Below are 24215 nucleotides of genomic sequence, written 5' to 3'. Positions count from 1 at the left end.
TGTTTGACACTAATGTGCTAAATGAATATCATTTAATGTGGCTGTAATGACCTCCATCAATTTGATTGCAGACTCTAATAATGGCTCCGGTCAGTGACTCATACGTGCTCTTTTATTTACTCCTCTCTCATATTTCTGCAGTATATGACCATATCTGACAAGCCTCTCTGTAATGGGATACAGAATGATGCTGTTAGACACCCCGGTGACCTGCGTGCCAGATTTTCTTCCAAATGTTTAATGGGTCATTCCTGTTATGCAGAACCTCTTGAACTCTGAATGAATATGTTTGTGCTGTAATTTGAGGTGTTTTTTTGTGTGTGTAAAAAGGCTTTACTGGACTTCCATAAAGCAGCTACTCAAGCTCAAACACTACTCAGAGAATAATGTCATTAGGGAACTGACAATACAATATAATTTAATACAATTAAATTAAATTACATTTGCAAGACAGGGAACTAATAATATTTTCATTTAAATTAATTTAAAAACTGTGAGTCCAGTGTAAGGGCTGTCAGTCATTTATATGAAACTAAATCAGTTACAATAAATAGAAAAATATTGCACACAAAAAAATGGTAGGTGCATAGGATATCAGTCATTTTATAAAACAGAGGAAAAAAAATATATATGTAAAAATGTATAAAAATATATAAAATAAAAACACATGCATGACAGCGACAAAATGATCTGCACCGAAGGAAGGCTCTAAGTGGTTTGTTATTAACTGATTTGTTTTCTTGTTAACCTTGAAGGCTGATTTTTGTAGTCCCAATCATGCATATTTCCAAGAGGACAGAAAAATTAATTTAAAGATCACTGTGAGGTTTTAGCATTCTTGGGAGAGACACAAGGCCTTGTTGATTTGCAAGGTGGCAAAGGTTACAGAGATGTTTTCATTAATTGACAACACCATCGGCCCAGTTATTAATGAGGCCAGTGCAGTATGTAGTGGCGAGATGGAAGACGATGCCCCCACCCCAATTATGACTCCAAGGATCTTCTCGAAAGCCTCTCAGCAAGATGATTAATTCTAATCACCAGTCCTTTCTAGCACCCACCACGATGAGCTCATTACAACACCAATATGACTGCAAAGCTCCAACATCCCGTGCTGAAAAACTGAGAGTACAGGAGCCAATCAGAGCAATGGACCACACACTTAACCAGACAATTACTGGACTTCTTGAAATGACTAGAAGATGGAACTCAAACTGTTTAATCAAAGGGAATGTGTTAAAAGTGATTCTAATTCAACTCTAAACCAACGGACAATTGAATGACATTTCTAATTGATGATAGACTTTGTAAGGTGTAAATATTTGATGACGTTTGATGCTGCAGTTTCCACAGTTTTGACCACTGAAACTTCTTCAGTGACACTCAGGTCCAACAGAAGCCAGCCTCACAATGGATCATCTCAAATCAGACACAGTTTTAGAGTGGTAATATGTCAATAATAAGTCAACGATCCAAAACCTAGTGCACTGACTTCCTATCTACATAGATAGCTGTCATCCATCCTTCCATCCATCTATCAATCTGTCTCTCTCTCCTTCCATCCATTCATCCATCTACCTATCTATATGTATATCTAAACATATGAACATTTCTCTGACTTCATCTGCCATCTTGGATGGAGTTTTTTTTAACTGAGCTTTGGTGAAACGCATTCTGGTATTGCCTTTACCACAAAGAACACATGCAAAGTTTTATTATTTTGGCCAAAATGAGGTATCTGAGGAGGTTCCTACCTTTTGGAACAGACTTTGAGATCACAGTATGCTTATGATGCCTGTTTTGGAACACAAAGACTAACACACAGATTTGTTCGACTGTGTAAAGGCTTTTTGCAGAGACAGCTTTTAGTTGTTTAGCTCATTTAGACATCAAAAAGACCCACTAAAAAGGTCAGAAAACCAAAAAAAAAAAAGCTAGATTTTCCCGACCCTTAAAATGAGGCCAAGTAACATCGCAACATCCAGCTCATCATAACATTCCGACATGTATTAGGAAGTCATTTTCCGATTTCCTAACCAGCACACTCATATATTACACTTATCCTGCAGGTGCCATCAATCTGAACAATACATCACCTCAGTTGCTGCTTCAGTGATGGCTGACACATAAGTAAATCAACAGAGAAGAGAGAAGTAAACAACGGTTGGACGGACGTGTGCATCTCGAACCCATAAAGAGGGGAGTGTTGCAGTCTATTCAAAAAAATAAAAAATTGCTGCTACCTGCAACGAGAGAGGAAACTTTCTAAAAGGCGCAAGAGCAGAGCTGACAGAGATAATGGTCTGACTCACACATCACATCACGGCATGAGATGAGGAGAAAATCGGGCAATAAGGTCTCGTCATTTCTCTGGCTGTGCTCGGCTCATGTCTTGCACTCCAGGCATGACAGAGATGAAACACCTGAAACCAGTGACAAAGTCCTGTGCTTTTTGGTCTCGCCCTTCAGACCTGGTTATTGAGCTTGCATTTTCATTTGAGCCCAACAGGACAGACTCAACCTTACAGACTTTAAAGAAATATTAAGACATTTAGTATAATGTCCCAGATGCACTTTTGCGCTCCAAAAAAGGACAAAATGCACCATCCAAGTATTAGAAAAGCCTTCCTCATGACTTGAGCACTAAACTGATGTCTTCTGAAGTCATATGACCACTTGTATGGTGCTTTTGGTCAATTACAGCTTGAAAAAGTCCACAGAAGAAAGAAAGTACAACATGAGCATGAAAACATCAACTATCACTTTAAAAGATTCAAGATTTTCCAATTCTACCTGCATCACTGAACATTAAGAACTGGCAACTAATTTGATTTCACTTTCAGAGAAAAAAAAAAGTCCTACATTTTTTATCTGGCCTCAAACATGATGGGCTCCAATCCTAAATATTGAACTTGCATCTTCATTTGAGTCCATTTGGGAAGATTCAACCAGTCAGCCTTCCTAGAAATATGAAGACGTTTAGCAGAGCATCCCAGAAGCTCTTTTTCATACAATAATAATGTATGAATACTTTGGGGCTCCAAAAGGACATATGCACCATTAAAGTACAATTAAAAAGTTATCCAAATGACTTGAACACCATATTATTAAAAGCCTTCTGAAGTTATATTGGACCTTTTATTGTGCTCCTGGTCAATTTTGGAGCGTTAAAATGTCCAGGTAGGAAAGAAAGTACAATATGAGCGTAAAAGAGCCCGGTTGGGAAGATTCAACAATTCCGACTTCTTAGAAACGTGAAGACATTTAGCAGAATGTCCCATATGCTCCTTTCCATTCAATAATAATAAATGAGAACAAACAATTTTAGACTCCAAAAAGGACAATGCACCATTAAAGTACTATAAAAGTCAGCCACATGACTTGAGCACTATATTTAAACTGCTCTAAAGCCGTGTTGGACCTTTTTTGTCATTTTTGTCATCCACAGAAGAAAGTACAACAGATTCTCCAGATCTGCTAGTATCACTGAATCTGATGATCTGGCAACCCATCTGATTTCACTACAAGTCATCTGGCCTGAGGACGCTGGTGTCTAGCACTACAGATGCTCAGCAGGGTCAGTGAAGATCGTTCACAAAGCAGAACTGACAAGCAAGTCAGTTTTGGCAAAAACATTATCAGTCCTGCATTCACTGACTTTTTGCACCATTCTTAATTTCCCAACAGTCTCTGTTTTACGCACTGTTGAGCTGCTGACTTCAACGTTGGAATAACATGACCCTCAAAGGTGTGGAGGAAATACATTAAAAGCGATGCAATGGAGGGGAAAAGCTCTTCCTCACAGCTGGGTGTAAGAGAGCTCAACCAAACATGTTAAGCTTTGCAAGTGACAGCTCGTTTTTCTTAACTGTTTCTATTAAACATGAAGGAGGAGTGGAGGAATACAGGCATGGACACAGATGCTGAAATGTGGTTACAACAACACCAAGCCCTATCCTCTAATAGAGATAGAGGGACGGTAGACCGTTTTTGTGGCTACAAATATTGCTAAAAGGAGGATGCAACGCTAAAAACTGAAATTCATGTCTTATTAGAGACAAAAGTTCAAAATTCACCAAAAAGAATTAAAAAAAGGGGTGGGAGGGGTCCTGCATTTTAAATTGGGTTAAAACTGAAACAAGCTAAAATTATTGTGTTTTTTTTAATAAATGTTTACTGAAATAAAATAATTCAAAAAACATATATTTTAGCTAGTTGCTAAGGCAACATTTCTCATTTTCATATAGTTGAACTTGATGTACTAAAAAACTAAAACTGAAATAAAAATGAATAAACTATAAAAACCACAAACTACTAAAAACCAACATTACAAAATTAACTAAAAATAAAATGAAAACAGAAAATATTAAAATACATATGATTCCAAATATTAATAAAAACAATAAAAGTGCCTCAGTGATACTGAAATAACCCTGATTTAAAAAACACACATCTCCCAATTCTCAAAAGATTAAGCTCAAACAAACAAATAAATAAGATACTAAAAATTTGGAGGAAATATAAATGAAAAACTAACTTTTAAGTGTAATTTTATATTTTTGGTATGATTTTTAAGTGAAAATGATTGCTTTGTGAGTCTTTCCAAAATATATGTGATACAGATTTTTCTCTCTCTCTGGATCCATTCCGCATATAGCCTCATAACAACAGGGAAGACAGAAAAATGATGAATCGGTTTAAAACTCTCCCCTAGACAACAAGCTTAAATGGAGAGCAATTGGAGATGCTAAAGTCTGCAAAAAGTCTTATTCTCATTACAAACTCAAACCTCTCATCAAATTCTCACAAGACCAAATACGAGCTGTTATCATTCATTTTAAACCTCTACTCTTACTTCTTTAAATTCTGCAAATGAATTCTAGAAGTATCTAAGTCAGGCTGATACTTAAATGAAGCAAATGTCTCCTGAACTACGAAAGAACATTGACATTATTCTTTGACTCATTCTCTCTGTTAATTTACAATCCAGCCACGGCCATCAGGAAGGGCAGGATCCTGCTGGACACGGTGAACCGCTGAAACGCTCCATGAGGAATGAATGCCAGCATGGGTGGGAATACAGAGACTGATTCACACTGCAGGAATACATTATTAACATCACTGGGATTCATCAGGAAGCTCATTCTGAGGGACTCCACCACAGAATAAATAACAGACTGTGTTTCTCTGGGCGTCTGTCGTGTCCTGCATCCACTCGCACTCATATCACAGGATGACTGAGTCAGAGCACACACGAGATGGCAGCGCCTCCGGGGATCCAAACATACTCTGTGAATCAGATCTAAAAATACTCTTAATTAATAAGCTCAATCTGATATCCGACTGATGCCAGTGTTCATGCATGAGCAGTGTTTGTAAGCTTTCATTCTCCCTCCACTGCTTCTGTTCAACCAAACCTTGTTACACAAGTTGCTACTGTTTTTGCAAACAAATACTGACTCATATGTAAAGCACTGATACAAACAATCATTTTCTAAACAAGTATTTTGGGCTTTTTTTTATCTAATCATTCTTTAATCAAGATACCCAAGAAGTAAAATTACATAAGATTTAAATGGTAGTCTTCTTAAATAATAAATAAAGTTACAGTTTGCAATATCTCACAATGGGGTAAGAAAAATAAAACTTGTTTTCTTTTTAAACTGAACTTATTTTAATTAATTTATTTATTTGTTTGTTCATTTCACCGTGGTTCACTAAAACTGAAACTTTTGTCATCTACTCCATCAAACATATGATAGTTTGTGTTAGTCTCGTGTGTCAAAGCCAAAAAAAATTTTGTGTGAGAAATTAATCAAAATTTAAAGTGATTGTTCACCCAAAAAATTGTATTTTATCATTTACTCATCCTGTTGTCATTCCAAACTCATATCATTTTCTTATTTTAAAAGGAAAAAAAATGTGATGTATATAATAGAGAGAGACACAGCATTTAGGAAAGGGTAAATTACATGAAACATGTCCAGTTAAAAATAAGAAATTGGAAATAAAACATTGTTTTCATGATAATTAAACATTTACATCCACTTTCATCAATTATCAATGGCCTAATGCACAAAATAATAAATAATAATTAATTTATTATAATTATTATTATAAATGAATGGAATTTTATCAATTAATTCAATATTTGATGATTTCAATAATAATAATAATTGTAATATTGTTCGTAAAACAAGTGAGTAGTTTTGCTGTTTATCCAATGGGCTATTATCCATACATTGGAAGTAAAAGTACTAGCACTTCAAAAAGAAGAAAAACACCATCAAATTGGTCTAGCCCTCATGTTGTGTCCTGGTCATTTTAACCCCGAGAGGTTTTCCTTTTCCCGAAAATGCTAGTTAATGTTATCGCACTGGACTGAAACATACTGACTTTTCTCACACAGGGTACAAGAAGTGTCTTCCCCCTAAATTGATCATTTGTGTACTTTTTTGGGATTTCTTCCCCACATTGTCACACTTGTGAAGTTCCCGGTCAAAAATTACCAGCCTGCAAAATCTCAAATAAACCCTCAAGTGAAATTGTTTACATTTAAATGTGCGGCCACATCAGTGACTTTAAATGTCATTAAAGTTAAACATGCTGTGATGTACTGTATGCTGAGTGTTAGTCTTAAAGATATAGTAACAAAAGAACCTGTTTAATTGTTGAGGGGCAAAGAGAGGACGGTAACGGTCATCCAAAATGAAATGTTTTTGGTGCAAGACACCGTGGCTAACATTATAAGAGGACTTCACAATAAAGCATATGATATGAAAGTGCCAGACTGCATTTGCTGTTGCACATGTCATCTGTTTGATTACATGAGCCTGGATGTGCATATGACAAAATATTCTCACTTGTTCATTAGCATCGACTCACCTACCGAGTCCGTTCAGTTTCTGGAATGAAGTAGCTCTTGTAGATGTGGGGTAATTACAAACCAGCGCTGGCAGGCCATCAGTCAAGTGTGCTCTCAGGAAACACAGGATGAATGGGAAGGGGAAGCCTGCTGGGAGGGGCGGCACTCATCTAGATAAAGATGTCGGTTCTGAAAAACAGCTGATGCCCTTTCTGTCATTTTTCTGCCTTGACTTCAACATGACTGTATTAGCACAAATGAGATTCTCCAGGCATGCTGTCTTCTCTTTGCTGTGAAAATTAGCTGAAAGGGATTGTGAGAACAAGAGGAGCTCTGCAGTCTGGTGCCTGTCAGAGAAGTGATGGGACTTCATTACCATAAACAGAAAAGAAATATTTATTTAACATAAAAGAAAATAATAACATGGCCATTTAATTTCAATTTATTTAAAAGGGCAAGGATAGTCGTAGTTTAAAAGGGACGTTCATGAAAAAAATGAAAGTCTACTCACTTTATTTTTCTGTGAAACACAAAAGTAGTACCTGGCAGAATGTTCACGCTGCTCTTTTCTTCACAACAAATGTGAATAACTACTGTACAGATGTTCAAGCTGAAATAAGCACTATAAAAGTCATCCAGAATACTTATTCAGAGACTTCTGAATTTCAGATTTGGAAAGTAAATACTCCAGCTGAAAAACTACATTACCCATAATGCTTTATCGAATATTCAACCAATCAGAGTGTCACGGTGAGCAAAGTGTGCAAAAAGAGAACTTTGGCTCTGCCCACTCCCATGAAGCACCGCAAATAATGTAATCAAGTTGGTCTCCCTATGCTCTCAAAATACTTACAATACATATTTCTCCATTGTTTTTAATACGATTATGCCTTTTGTAATGCTACATGGGATTGTAGTTCTTTCCCTTGTCTTTTTGAACAATTTTTAAATACTTTTTTGTTTCAAATAAAAAAAAAAAATATTAAGAAAATCACAACAACAACAAAAAAAGCAAAATGACAAAATATTAGTCTTATTTTCTGAAAAAAATCATCAACTCAGAAAAAAAATCTGTCAGTGCTCAGTTGTTTTCCCTTTGAATTAATTTTACTTTTTGAGCTGATGGTCCTCACTGACTTCCATAGAAAGAAAAAAAAATACTATAGAAGTGAGTGAAGACCATCAACTGTTTGGTTTCCAGCATTCTTCAAAATATTTTCTTTTGTATTCAACAGAAGAAAGAGACTCAAAAGTTTGAATGAATTTAAGGGTGAGTAAATGATGACAGATTTTCATTTCAGACTGAAATATCCCTTTAATTTTGATGGTTTTAAATTTATAATCTGCAAACTTTTTTCTTCATGCACCATCAATGCAACATGGCACTGGTTCTGATCATGCAAACAGGCTGACTCATCATCCACTGGTCATCAGCACCAAGGCTTTAACCAGTCTGACAGTCAGAGCGATTGCAGGTCTCCCAAACACAAGGTCTCCAGACTGATTGTGCCCCTACAGCGGCCAGACTCGCTTTTAGCTCTGTCTGACTAACAAGAATCAATGAAAGCGAGGCCCCTCGGGAAAGCCGGCGCTGAGGCAAAACTCTTCACTCGATTGTAATTTAGCTGGTGGAATGCCAGTATTACGGTAGAAGATATCACAACCCGCCAGAATGCAACACAATGAGCAATATTATAGCACACGCGCATCTGACCAGGTGTTCGACTGCCAATCACGGACAAATGAGGCTTCGGCTGGCATTCAGCGTTCTGCTGGGAGAACAAAATGTCACAGCGTTTTTGTTGTTAACAACAGCGACCGGCTGAGAGGTCTGACACTGCAACCGCCACTTATTTGCTTCCACTATGTGCTTTGAGAGGGTCTCGATTCGTGTCAATTTTGGCTGAAAGCCGAAGCCCGTCGTTTAGAGGGTCTCTGGGTGACTCTTCGATATGAGAGACAACAAGTGAGATATGGAGCTAAAATACAGACAACAGTGGAGGTCTTTTCAGCTGCGACAAACACACAATCATCCAAAAGATACGAGTCGAGACGGCATTTGGGAAAATTGGAGATAGCTCTGTTTGCTAAACATTTGTGTTTCAGCCAAGGTCTAAATTGTTTAGAAAAAGTTTGCTGTTTTATGATTTTTGACTGGCTGATAATAAAATGAGCCAAAAAATCCTTTAGACTTACACTGGCTTGACTACACATCACTTTCACTTAAAATGTATTGAGATTAATACAATAATAATCTCTCTCTATATATATATTCTATATATATACTTACTGTATAAACCGGTTGAATTTCACCTTACATATAGACTGCATTTCATAATGTAATTCAAATTTAATAGATTTGTTTGCATATACAAATATATATTCCGCAGAAAAAAAGGTTGTTTCATACAGTAAAGTATACTAAATAAACTGTAAATATAAATAAATACAAAGAATACTTGCAGTGTTAAAGTAGCCTACTGTGAAGAATATACTGCATGTAGGATAAGAGCTTTACACAGCGATCTTTAAATCCATTCTGCAGTATTTTCACATATGGTGAGACGCTGCTGCTCACTCAGTGAGATCAGATGGATTTGCTTTGCTGTGCACACAGAGGAACAGTTTGAGCAAGCCATGGCAGATGTCTGGGTGAAACCACGGTAAACCGACTCAATCAGTCGCACTCTTACGGGAACATGTGGAAATGGGAGGGCCTAATTAGCCAATTTCCTACATGAAATTACGCATCTGCGAGGGGTGATTGGACCACCATGTCAATTTGAGACCTTGATCCAATGCTAATTGCATATCCCTGAAAAACCCACCCAGAGCCACGACTGAAATTAATCTGACAAGATTCACTCTTCTGACTGCTAGACGGTAATAGTGTGCAATACCCTCAGAGCCAAACATGACCGGTGCTCTTTAAAAGATACATGCCGAGCTTTATATTGCAGCCTCTGAGACATGTGGCATGCATAAGTCTATATGTGGAACATTATTAAAAACATCATAAAACCCGACAATTTTTCCTTTTAGGCCGGAAAAAGGAGCACAAAAAAATATTTTAATATTATTTAATTATAAATGTATTCATATTAATGACTCGATTTGTAATATATGTATAAAGAATCTTACCAAATATATATTGCATACAATTTAGAGAGAGAGAGAGAGAGAGATTTTGTGATGTTTTTTTGGTGGGTGAATACAGTATATTACTTGTCAAGCACGGATGGGGCCAAAATGGCTTCATTTGAAAAATTGAGAAAGAAAGGGAAAAAAGCACAACCACATTAGTGTGTGCACACACATTTTAAATTCTTCATAAAAGTCCCAGTCTTCCTTAAAGTCAACATAAAATCAAAATTGATTAATTTGTTTTATTCCTACAGAAATTGCATTAAATATCTGGGTTTTTATGGGGTTTTAATTAGGGCTGTCAAATGATTAATCACGATTAATCACATCCAAAATAAAAGTTTTGTTTACATAATATGTGTGTGTATACTGTGTATATTTATTATGTATATATAAATACAAACACATGCATGTATATATTTAAGAAGAATATGTTATGTTTATATATTAAATATATTTATATATAATATAAAATATAAGAATATAAATATATAAATGTATATACATGTAAATATTTTCCAAATACATAATTTATGTGTGTTTATTTATATATACATAATAAATATACCCTGTACACATACATATGTAAACAAAACTTTTATTTTGGATGTGATTAATCGTGATTAATCATTTGACAGCCCTAGTTTTAATGTATTATTAAGTCAACTTCAATGCATCGTATCTGGATCATAAAACATTCATATGTAAATCAAATGTCATTAATAAAATAATTTTTAATATTACTAATTCATCAAGATTATAAACTGGCTTGACCCCTTGCGAGGGCTGTTTGTTTGAAATGGTTGTACTTTTGTCAGATGTCAGGACAGCTCTTGTTATGTCAGGACGTCTCTGGAGTCTTAAAGAGTGAGAGGGTCGGTCAAAGGTTTCCATCAAAGTCAACAAAACGCCTGACGGGAAGCACGGGACAGCATCTTCCCCTGCGGACCGACGGCTCTTAACCCCGAGCAGACAGGAACAGCAGCAGGGATGGATGCATTTGCATGTTTTAAAAAAAAAATCAATCTAAAATTATTGTCAGTTTATGATATTTTAATTTGTGGAATTTGGACTCCAAAATTAAGAATCTCAGCACTTTACATCAATTTTCAAAATACACAACATTTCAAAGCAGCTTTGACAGAAAATCATGATGTTAATGTTTATAATATCTTAATTTCATGCCATATAGTTATATTTAGCAGATTGTTGCTGGGTGGTAATATAGTTAAAATTTTGTAAAAATAACAAGAATCAAGCAGTTGAGATATGCTATAGCTGATTTTTTTCCCCACTGATAAACTATTAGAGTTTTTACTAATATTTTGAATATTAATAATGAATATATTATTTTAATATTTTCCGTTTTCATTTTATAGTAATTTTGTTGTGCGTTTTTGTAATTTTTAGATCTTAAAAATTACACACACACATATATATATATATATAGAGAGAGAGAGAGAGTTATATATAGTATATATTTTTATATATATATTAATCTAAGTTTTAGTTATTTTAGTACATCAAATTAAACTAACTTAAAGTGAGAAATTCTGCCTTGGAAAATACCTGAAATAAGTTTATTTATTTTTTTTATTTTATTTTTTTTACATTTTATATAAATCTTTATTTTAAGTAAACATGTTTTTCTTAATGGTTTTAATTTTAGTTTTAATTATAGTTATCTATAAAAACCTTGCTATATAAGTTAATATAATATGATATATATATATATATATACAGCCCTAAAGTTGGACATAATTATGTATCTAACTTTATATAAAGAGCAATAATATAGTTTTGAAACGAAGTAAAAGGCAGTTGAGATTTGTTATATATTACTTCATACACATTTAACAATTCTATATAATTCTTCACACGCTTTCAGCAAAATGACTCGTTCCGCCTCTGAAACATTTTCTTTTCTGCTGACATCATCAAGCCCTCATATTTTCAATGCTTCCCTTCATTTTTCATCACCCAATCATTTGCCACTTGTCAATTTAAGCCCCACCCCGTTTTCTAATTGAATATTCTGTTTTTACTTACAAAAATGTCACACTATGTAAAGTAAAACGGGTTGAAAACTTATTTCATGTTGACTTTAAGTTGTCAGTAAACATCTACAGTATATGAGCAAAAATAAAAATGTTTAATGAAGGTGAGAGAAAACACAAAGGACAAGCAGCCTAAATCCCCTCGTGTCTCGGCCGTTCTGTAACACACACTGCTGTATTTCTCTGGTGTTCAGACTCAGCTAATCAGCACTGGCCGACAGTTACATCTATCACGCAGCTGGCGGGACCTTGATTCATTACCAGCCGCCAGCTGCCGTTTCTGAGCAGATCTGGGCTCGGCTCATCCGGCCTGGCAGGTGGGAAGCTTCTATGGCATTTGTCTTTCCTAAACAGTAAAGTTGTCTGAGCTTATTAAGGAGAACAGAGTTTACTTACAGCGAGATCAATGGCTGTAGTCAATCTGCAGACATCAATGAAGACAAGAAAGTATGGATGTTCTGCTGCTTCGGCCTAATCATATATCCACTAACCAATGTGCATTGACAGATTTCAGTCGGACAGGGTGACTTTGAGAACATGGCTGAAATGACAGTTCCTAGCTAATGAGTGTCCAAAACACTGTGGGATACCAACTAAAACTTCATAACAGAGCAGCTAACCAGCTTTTTCTTCTTCACACCAAAAGCATGTTGAGCTCTCAAAGTGGTTTCTCTCTTCAAAGAAAAAGTGCTATCACACCATTCGTCATTGAGAGCTTCCCTTGAAGTCTTCATCTTTATATGAGTTCTCGAGGCTTTTTCCATTTAGAAGCACTTCTACATTCTTGTGTTTCTGCACATAATAACACCAATATTGGTTTTGCAATTTATTTCAACAGTGACACTCCTGACCTCCCTCTAAAGATGTTTTCTGCAAGGCTTAAAGTAGAAATAAAAGCAAGTGAAGCGGAACTTTGCAGATGGTAAAAGCACTTTTAGGAAGTCTTTTTAGGAAGATGTACCCACACATATTCTACTCTGTTGTCAATAAGTGGATTGTGAAATTAAAACTGCCTGAGAGAGATTTATCTTCATGTTCCTGAAAGGCAGAAAAGTTTAATGGATAAGTTTAAACTTGATATAGGGCCGAGTGATACAGCTAGAAAAATATATTATTAATATAACTTACGCATTTGAAAAATTTAAGGCATCAGAAAATATTTAATGCAATAAGATACAGTAAAAATATAGTTAAAATTAAGTTTCTCACATTGCTTTCCAGCAAATGAGCACAACGTAGAGTGATATTTAATCATATTTATATGCATATCAATCATACTATCAGAGTAAAACATAATTAAAAAAAAAAATGTAAAACTTTACTTGAAGCCTTTAAATGTAATGGAATATAAAAATATTTTAATGCATTAATTATGCACCTCAATGCACCGTATGATCTCATGAATAATTGTAGCCACCACACATTATAATACTTCTCTATTTACTATTACACTTTTAAAACATGAAAAACAACTCATTTCAGATTTTAACAAGGAATCTGCAAACATTATAATGCATTTTAACTTTGGTTAGAATTATTTATGAAAAGATGTAACGCATTACAACGTATACATTTTGAATAACTTTATAATGCATTACATAAAAGCTGTTACCAAAAATTCTGGTTTATGTGAATCGATTCTTTTAAACTGGTTACTTGAATCAGATTAAAAAATATAGAAAATAAAATTAGCACTAGTTTTTCCTTAAATGTGTATGCAGTGAGTAATTCAAAATAAGGATAAAACACTTGTGATTCCTTCATTTTTAACATTGTACATTGAGCATAATTTTATAGACTGTTCCATTTTTCCATTATTATTATAACCACAATTACATGAATATTTAGGAATATACAAATCAATGAGTTTTGAAATGATTCACTGCCACATTTCAAATCTTAAAAAGTCTTAATACTCTTTTGTTTGAGAGTAGTGAGGAATTGCACAAATCATCTAATAAGAGAGTTTAGGAAGTGCATTAAATCTTTATACAAAACTGCATCCAGAATCCTTCGTGACTTTTGTAAATTGTCCATATTATGATGTTTGTCACCTCATCGATCCGCTCAAACTTTTGTCTGTAGAGATGCCTAAATAAAATGAGCAAATGAAACTAATTGGCAACATATGTTGTGTTTGATGCTTTGTGGTAGAGTCTCTCACTTTTGAGAGCTGATAATGATGATGAGCTAACACATCTTGATAGCTAAAATCACCCAAGGGACAGTTACAATCCTCCAGCAATACATTACAAAACTGTGCTTTAGTAAGTAGTTGTTTAGTAGGAAGAATACCTTATATACACTGCAAAATATATTTTTTCATCAGTATGTTTTGTATTGTTTTCAGTGCAAATATATAAACATCGTTAAATCAAGAGGCTTTTACACTTGAGAAGCAAGATTCCACAAGATAAGTCTTCTTTTTTGAAAAATGCATCAAAATGAAGTGTCTTTACGCTTAAAAATGCCAATTGGATAAGAATAAACTTGTTTTCCCTTTCAAATAAGTTTTTTTTTCCTGACCCCATCTTATTTAAAGTTACTTTTTTAGAATAAAATAGGACTTAATATCTTAATATCGCTTCTCAAGTAAATCTTAATTTAATAAAATGCATCTTAATTTAATGTTTAGACATTTACAAAGTGAAACTAGTCAAAAATACTGAGTAAGAAACTGTATAAACCAAATTGCATCACTTATGTCATGTGATTTGTTCTAATGCTCTGATTGGTTGATTGCAAGTTTGAATCTTGTCTTTGTTTGCATTTAAAATGACGCTTATTAGATAAACACATATAATAGGCATAATAAGCAAAGGCTTTGGGCCTACACCTTTTTCGGTTATTATGTATATTTAATTTTTTATTTATTGTGAAAAGTTGTCTGTAAGGACCGAAATTATTTGTGCTGAAACACATTGGCAAATGAAAGAATAGATTCCTTCCAGCCTCATATTTTGATTCGTTCATTTCTCCACTCCACATTTAAACCAATTTACTAACATATTACCATCCAATGCGTTCGAAAATACATTTCCACATGCATATTACTGCAGTGGCTTAAAAAAAGCACTACATAAGTTCTTTAGTGTTACACTTTAGGAAAATCTATTAAAAATTCTAACCGCATCGAAATGTTACAATCCATAACGTTAGAAACACTATATGGGTTGTGCTTTGCCGTTTGCACCATCTGTTCCCCCGTGGCATTCACCAGACATCACTTGGCAGCCGTCTGTGCAGGTCACAACCCCAAAATAACAGAAGCCTGTGTTTAATCTATAGACAGAGTTTGACTTCCTTGGAATGCAATGGCTTCATTAGACCCTTTAAACAGGGCAGATGCACATTTCCCTCCTGAGTTCCTGTGGGAAGGGCAGCTCTGAAACCGCCGCCCTGCTCTGCACCTCTGAGTTTTAGGAGCGTATACTGTCTTTAGCAATGGGCCAATTGGTGCTAGCCTAGACGCATACAGCTGAGATGATTACTGAGGACGGCTAGTTTAGAGTGTGGACATACTATGGAGGGACACACTGGACAAAGAGAAATGAGCAGAAAGATAGAATAAATGTGTCAATCTCAATGTCTCTAGCTCGTCCTTTAGTCTAGTCACAGTATTTTGTGAAAACTGTATAATAACAGAGTTTATTCTGCACATATGAAGTATATCGAGGACCTGAAGAACAAAAGCCCAACTGCTGCAATGGCCATTTCACATAGCTTTTCCAAAACTATTGGGAAACGACGGCCGTATATTGCAATTATCTATGGCCCATTGGCATGGTAATTAAGGCTAATGTCTATTAGCATCTATTGCTACTTGCTCCTCAGAGAACTGTGCTCACTAACCCCATCCTGGCAGCTGTCTTAAAGCTTATTAATATGAATATACACAGGGAAAAGACTTTTATGAAACGTAGAAGGCTGAAATGATAAACTGTCACCTACCTGGACAATGAAACACAATATTAAACCATTAGCATGTCGACAAAATTAGGCAAGGTTTATGGATAAGTAGTCAGTTACAGGGTAACAGATGTATACTGAAAGTTAAGTTATAAACAATGATTACTGAAGTATTTCAATACACAAATTCAGTCTTTCTAAATTTCATGTTTAATTCAGTGTATTACTTGCAATTTCTTGATAATTATTTCTGAAATTTACTAGCAATTTCTCTCTAATTTGTTTTCAGTGTATGGAAAAATATCTTACCTACAGCTTTGAGAGCCTCAGTTCCTCAAATTACTCAACCCAGCCCCACTGGAAAAACATGCCTGTGATTACATTTCTGCAAAATGACATTACGTTCTTTCTTGCACTTTCACGGGAAGTGAAATTTCCAAGTAGTGGCATTAAAGATGCATTAATTTTTTCCAGAAACAGATTTACTTAAATGAAATGTGGCAACATTTTATTACATTGCTTGTTGTATGTATCGCAAAAGTTCAGAAATGACATGTCCGGTGTGTGACGCTAAAAGACTAATTCTCTCATATTTGAAAAAAACGTACATAAACCCTACCCTAAACCTAACTGATAGTATTAACAAAAGTAAACATAAAATAAAAATGCATTTACATTTCAGCTTGCTTCTACAAGTCTTTGCACTCTTTTATTGAGACTTGTGTTTCACAGCGTTTCCAAATCACAAGTGCAATCTTGTACCAGGTACGCTACCGAGCAAGTTTACCACATCTGAAAAAAGCCACACATATGCAAACATCAAAATGCATGAGTTTAGTAAATGAATCATGTACTATTACAAGTGTTTTGAGGTCATAACATAGCATTGTGCATGGAAACACACAAAAATAAGTCTTTATTAATCAATAATCTGCCCTATAAAAATTATTTATGTGGAATTAAAGTTAGAAACTAGTGAATTGTACATATTTGTGGGTTTTGCAAAAGAAAATGTAGGTAGAGGCAGATTTAAAGAGCATCCTGTCAGAGATGTTGTTTTATTATTACCCCTCTGGGGAAATAAGGCTGTTTTACTTTGACTACACTCAAAGTAAAAAAAAATCGGGATATTATTATATATTTTTTTATTTTTTTACTTAAATGCTGTGTTCAGCTTCTTGGGTCATTTTTTGGGGCTATTTTTTCAGTGCTTGTGTAGTTTTTGTGTTACTCAGATCCTGGGTCAGACATAACCCTCTGAGTCTTCAAGAGTTCGAAGCACCATTGAATTGATGCATTTCAGTAAAATGCAGGTCTGTGTACATTTTATTTCATCTATAAAATCATTACTGTACTGTATATCATTCAATTTTATGCAAAGCATCATACAGGGGCGCGGTGTGAGTCACTTAAATGTGTGTTGTGTCGTTCTTTTCACGTGATGGCGTGATATTTACCCAGCCCTTGGGTTAAAAATAACCCAAATTGGGTTGTTATTATCTCAGTGTTTTTTAGAGTGTAGAAACCGTACACAGCATGTTGTCAGAGATCATTAGTAAGTCAGTATAGTGAGAGGCATCTGCACAAAAACGAATGCAATGAGACAGGGTACTTCACCCAATTATAGATCTCACGACAGCCACACATAATGCAGGTTAATTCAGCCTATTTCTCACACAACTATGTGATGCATTATATAAAACAATTCGAACAACAAACGATTCATCATGGTCTTTGCATGCAACAGAAGTGTTTGAAAGTGACTTCTGTGCAATCTTTACTATATACATCGCTGCTACTGACAATATACAATGGGCTTTTTTTGCCTGAAAAATTTCACTGGAAACTGTTTTTTAGCTAATTAAGCTGGTCTGCCAGATTAGCCAAGAAGGTTCAAAACCCCAATGAAACCATTTAACTTGAAGAGTCTGAGCAGCTTTTATCAGCACTACAGTTCAATGCATCAAAGCATGCATGCTAACCGCTAGGCCATGACATCTATTCACTTTTAGACAGTGAATAGAGTCATGCACAAGAGAAAAAAATGGCCCTTAATTAAACTCAAAGTTTCGCAGAATAAACTGGGGTTAATGTAACTGCTATCTGATACACTGTGATTTCTTGAAGTAGTGACAAGCTAAGACGAAGATCTCAATAGTCTTGGCCATTAGCGGAGACTACAATGAGGGCATCACAGTTGCAAAGCTATTGACTTTTCATTCGCTTGTTGTATGACATTCGTTTAGCAGCTAATTGCATGCCTGTTCAATTCTTTTCTCTCGGTGTAATCCACCTCTCACGTTACAGCTGGGAGACTTGAACCAGCAGTTTAGGAAATGAAAAGACTCCTTCACAATGTCAACAAAACAACTGCAAACAAAAGCAAGGATAACCCATTTACCATGCTCACATCTAAGCTTAGATGGTCTCAATCCATATTTCACCTTCTTTTGTTTAAATTCAGTGCACTAAAAGCCCATTTTTACTTTTGGAAACAAAATGTTTTCTTTATAAAATCATGCTTAATTATTTTTCCCAACATATAAATGAGTTAGCACACATACTATGGTAAAACCATGGTTAGTTTTATATTTACTATGGTTTTACAACAAAAACTATAGTTAATCAATGGTTACTGTTGTAAAACCATACTGTAGTAAGCTTCTGGCTAGACTGTGGTTAACTACTTTAAATGAGGAGCAGCGAGTCTCTTAAGTAGCTACGTGTGATGGTAAACACTGGAGTCCGGAGGATGCTAAAGTGGATGTTATTACACAAATGTGTGCCATCACTCATGAATTTTTAATGCACAATTAAACAGTGTGATTAGTACAGCTGTGTGATATTTGCATTTGCAGAGCAGCGGGGTCTCTGGTAATAGCTATAATTCTATCACGTAGGGTGAAGAAGGGGGGAGGATTGTTGCGTAGAGGGGCTTTAGCGGAGGAGGGACTGAGTGTTAAAGCCCATCATTATAATTTCTGTCCATCCATGTCCTCCTCTCACCCATATTCCCTACTTTTCTTCAGCCTCAGGTCATTATTGATAGCGGCTAGCACCATAATTCCTGTAGAGGATGTGGTTAGCAGACTAGACAGAGTCCGTTTTACACACTCCCATTCAGTCTGAATGGCTGCTATAGGCAGCTTGCTGACCCATGTTTGTCTTTCTGGGGTAAATTTGCAATAAAAGTTAAATAGTAAATCACAACTATAAGCAGACTACTACTATCTGGCATACCATAGTGCACTACTATGGTCCTAAACACATGAACAGAGCTTTAAAATGCAGAACATTCACTTAACCACATAGCATCTGAAAATATGCCCAGTTGTTGCATTATTTAAGGCTTCTGAATTATCCAAGGTTAAGGTTTTTTTTTTTTTAATAGAAAAAAAGACAAAAAAAATGCAAGCTGTCGCAAATGGAGTTGCATTTTCCTGAGATCCTGAAGGGACTGCATGTAGCACCTGTTCAGGTGGTTAGTGAATAAGATGCAGGTTTGTGTTGAAATACCACATGCTGAAATAGTGCAATGGCTAATGTCAAGACTTCACTTCACCTTGTGTACTTTCTGTAAGCTTAAGTCTCTCATTGCTGCATGGACAACAAACACTTGGGTCCCGCTGGTCGGTCTACATTGCCTTTGCCTCTATAAGCAATGTCAACATCCACTGAACAGACAGAAGACAGCTGAACACTCAGCTGAGAGCACTTTGCCTCCCAAACTCCGACAAAATCAAGACCATCCATGACATTTCGGTCAATATGTGAAAGAGCAGAGGGTCACCAGGGTACCCGGTACGGTCAGAAACACTACAGTACATTACCAACATAAACCCCATTTATCCTTAGTTTAACAAGTGAGAATTAATTAAATGGATTCAACTTCTGTACACGCCGAGCAGATAAAAATGTGCAAGATAAGAATAACAATATGCTTCCCCTGCTTAGTCGAGTGGAATACAGATTTTAAAACACTAGGCTTTACACACTTTCCCACTTTGATTACAGAGAAAAACTGTGTATCATATACTAAATAACTGAGGATCATTTACACACTACCAAACTTCTAGTAATTATTGGCAACTCCTCCAGACTGCAAACTGATGCAAAAACTGCCTTAGAGGAATAGTTCATCCAAAGATGAAAATTTGCTGAAATTTTTACTTACCCTCAGGCCATCCAAGATGTAATCTTCATCAGATTTGGAGAAATGTAGCATTACATCATATGCTCAGCAATGGATGCTCTGCAGTGAATGGGTGCCGTCAGAATGAGAATCCAAACAGCTGATAAAAACATCACAATAGTCCACAAGTAATTCACACCACTCCAGTACATCAAACAACATCTTGCATGTTTGTAAGAAACAAATGCATGATAATGCATGATAATTCTTCATCCATTGAAAAAGCCCATGCCCTGTTGTCTCTCACATCAAAATCCACCCAGGTCAGAACTGTTTTGGACTGGTTTGGCTTGTAAACAGTACTTGATCTGTGCATACAGGTGAGATTATTTTTTTTACTGAAGGAAGCGTTATTATGGATTATGGACTAGTATTTTAGCCATAAGCAACAGTTTGAATTTAAAAACATCTTAAAGATTTGTTTCTTACAAAAACACAACTTTTCACTTCACCAGATGGACTGGAGTGGTGTGGATTACTTGTGGATTATCGTGATGTTTTTATCAGCTGTTTGAACTCTCATTCTGACGGCACCCATTCACTGCAGAGCATCCACTGCTGAGCAAGTGATGTAATGCTACATTTCTCCAAATCTGATGAAGAAACAAACTCGTCTACATCTTGGATGGCCTGAAGGGGAGTATATAAAAACTTTTGGTTAACTATTCCTTACTACAATATCTGTGCACAATAAAACACTCAGTGGCTTGTCTTCTGTCAAGCCGGTGCATGCACTACACAATTAATCTCACACTGCTGATTTAATATCTGGGATGAAAAACATTAAGGGGAACAAGCTTGTTTCTTGAAGCAGGAATTTGGTTCAAATTCATCAATGCATCAAGCCAATCTTGGAAAAGCCATCTTACCCATCTCTCTGGAGATCTGCACGAATGCTTCCACTCCACTTTCCCCGTAGTTCCCTTCAGAAGCCAGTGTGGAGACGTAGTTCCAGCCCATCGCCGTGACAATATCCAGCATGGCCTGGGCCTGGTAGGAATCCGGGGGAACGACGCGGGAAAAAAAGTCGTAGCGGGTGTTATCGCTCAGCTCCGGAGCGGTGGATGCATAGCTGATCTGAGGAATCTGCAGAGAACAGAAGAAAGTTCAGAGTTCAAAGTTCAGAGACAGGGTCCTCTTGCTTCACAGCGGAAGAAAGAAGCATGCGTTTCCAGATCCAGTGACCTGCTTGCCTTGAAGCCAATGTTATGCTGCCTTCTAATATACCTAATTTTGGCCAAATTACATGCAGCATCGCATTGCCCCTGTATACAAAAGCCAATCTTTGGTAAACCAAAACATTGGTAACTATAATGCATTGCAACAAGCTCAGTGAAATCCAGCATGGCAGATGAGTTACACGCATGCTAATTATAAAACACTTATTTAATATGATCTTGAAAGGTTTTAATGACAAATAGTTGCAGGTCATCCAAAATATGCTATTTTAACACAATATCTTGGAAATTCATAATTATTTTACATTTTGGCGATTTGGTGGCTAATTTGCAATTTGTACAATCTCATTCGTATGATTCTATTTTCCTTATGATGGTTATGTTTATATTTTTTTTTTTAAATTAATACAACAATTTTCTTAAATGAAGAAATGGATTATTAATTCATGGCCACAATTTAAACAAAATCTTGACTATATATATATACTGTATTTATATTCCCACATGTCATGTGGAGTTTGACTGATAGATTCATTGTCTAGAAAAAGAGGACAGGAGAAGGTCAAAGAAGCTCACAGCTAAATTATTCTGAAGGATTCTGTAACAAAACTGTTTTGAGATGCAGCTCACGTCAAGCTACACAAACGGTGTTAAATCCAAACATCCCCGATGGCGCGATGGTACACAATCACCTAGACTGTGCTTTCACCGCTTGAAACTGTAAATAAGAAAACATTTAGCCACAAAGTGCTTGAGGAGCATCACCGTATGAGTGTGGATAGCTGCATCGAGTAGATTCATGAGTAATGATGCTGAACAAAACTATGACATTGAAAAATACATCAAATTTATTCCATCTCCAACAGTGAGGAGTGAAAACTGAAATCTGACACTGTAAGACTGATAGATAATTAAGAGATTTTGATAAATGTGACAACTTCGAAAGCATGCAAAAAAACACAGGTTCAATGCTTTCAGCATCAACGCAAAAACTATGTTCCTAAAAAGATGGCAAGCAAACTTTTGTGAGGTTCACTCATCGGAAAAGGTTAACCATAATGCAGTGCAAACTTTCATAAAGTATACCAGTAGTGGCTCATGAATATTTCATGAAAAAAGGCAACAAATAAGACAACACCCAAGAGGTCAAGATACATAAATACAGGAAAGACAACTTTACTTGAAGAATAAATTTTAATTCAAATACCAACATTGGTTACATAAAATAAAATTAAACCAAATGTGCCTCAGCTATAAAAAATAAAATAAAATAAAATAAAATAAAAAATAAAAATGTTTTAAAATTTAAATAAGACTCATAACATTAAACCAGTAATTTATCATATAGGTCTACCACCAGGTCAAGTTAAAGGGATAGTTCACCCAAAAATGATAATTATGTCATTAATGACTCACCCTCATGTCGTTCCAAACCCGTGAGACCTCCGTTCATCTTCGGAACACAGTATAAGATATTTTAGATTTAGTCCGAGAGCTTTCTGTCCCTCCATTGAGAATGTATGTACGGTATACTGTCCACGTCCAGAAAGGTAATAAAAACATCTTCAAAGTAGTCCATGTGACATCAGAGGGTCCGTTAGAATATGTTGAAGCATCGAAAATACATTTTGGTCCAAAAATATAAAAAAACTACGACTTTATTCAGCGTTGTCTTCTCTCCCGGGTCTGTTGTGAGCGCGTTCACAACACTGCAGTTTAGTGATATCCGGTTCGCGAACGAATCACTCGATGTAACCGGATCTTCTTGAACCAGTTCACCAAATCGAACTGAATCCTTTGAAAGGATTCGCGTCAACAATAAGCATTAATCCACAAATGACTTAAGCTGCTAACTTTTTTAACATGGCTGACACTCCCTCTGAGTTCAAATAAACCAATATCCCGGAGTAATTCATTTACTCAAATGCTGACTGAACTGATGTGAAGAGAGAATTGAAGATGAACACCGAGCCGAGCCAGATAACGAACGAAACATTGACTCGTTCTCGACACGCTCACAACAGACCCGGGAGAGAAGACAATGATGAATAAAGTCATAATTTTTGTTATTTTTGGACCAAAATGTATTTTCGATGCTTCAAAAAATTCTAACGGACCCTCTGATGTCACATGGACTACTTTGAAGATGTTTTTATTACCTTTCTGGACGTGGACAGTATACCGTACAAACATTCTCAATGGAGGAACAGAAAGCTCTCGGACTAAATCTAAAATATCTTAAACTGTGTTCCAAAGATGAACGGAGGTCTCACGGGTTTGGAACGACATGAGGGTGAGTCATTAATGACATAATTTTCATTTTTGGGTGAACTATCCCTTTAAATTACAAAAAAAAATAAAATAAAATTCATCCAAACGCTCCTACTAAATAAATCAAAACAAAACAATTTAAAATACAATATTTTTTTAAAAGTCTGTTTTACCTGCAAGAGTCACTAGACCACTAATTATTAAATAGGATGTGTTTGCTTTTTACAGTCAATAAACTCAGTAATCTCCTTTTTCAACATTTCCTCAAGCTATCGCTGTATAATTGAACAAACACTTAATATATAAAAGAAAAAAAGTTTTCCTGTAAACTATAATAGTCTCCAATGCATTTCATGAACACACCTGTTTCAAAGCTCGCTGAATGAGGACTTAAATATTGAGCAGATTTTGAGCAGTTGTAGTTTATGATACCGGCGGATAAAACACTACTATAAAGAGCTCAGCATGAGATGCTCTGGACAAGTGCTTTAAAAGAACCTCGACACAACAGAGATCTCTGAATGATGCATGAAAATGCTGCTGCATGCTGTCACACAAATGCATTTGCATTAAAAGAACAGGCCATTGGAGATGTGCAA

At 35.8% G+C, this 24215-nt stretch overlaps 1 protein-coding gene across 2 annotated transcripts in view; it reads right to left on the bottom strand.

Moving 5' to 3' along the window:
* The window catches only part of LOC109078020 (metabotropic glutamate receptor 8-like), a 156818-nt gene that overhangs the window by 70090 nt on the left and 62513 nt on the right, over nucleotides 1–24215 (bottom strand). For both annotated transcript variants that reach the window (XM_042738368.1, XM_042738374.1), the window contains exon 3: nucleotides 21037–21253. In XM_042738368.1, the coding sequence (XP_042594302.1) occupies nucleotides 21037–21253 (217 nt within the window). The remainder of the gene's footprint in view (nucleotides 1–21036; nucleotides 21254–24215) is intronic.

The sequence above is a fragment of the Cyprinus carpio genome, chromosome A4 (assembly GCF_018340385.1).
Source record: "Cyprinus carpio isolate SPL01 chromosome A4, ASM1834038v1, whole genome shotgun sequence".
NCBI classification, from domain to species: domain Eukaryota; kingdom Metazoa; phylum Chordata; class Actinopteri; order Cypriniformes; family Cyprinidae; genus Cyprinus; species Cyprinus carpio.
This window is presented reverse-complemented; position numbering and strand designations above follow the sequence as displayed.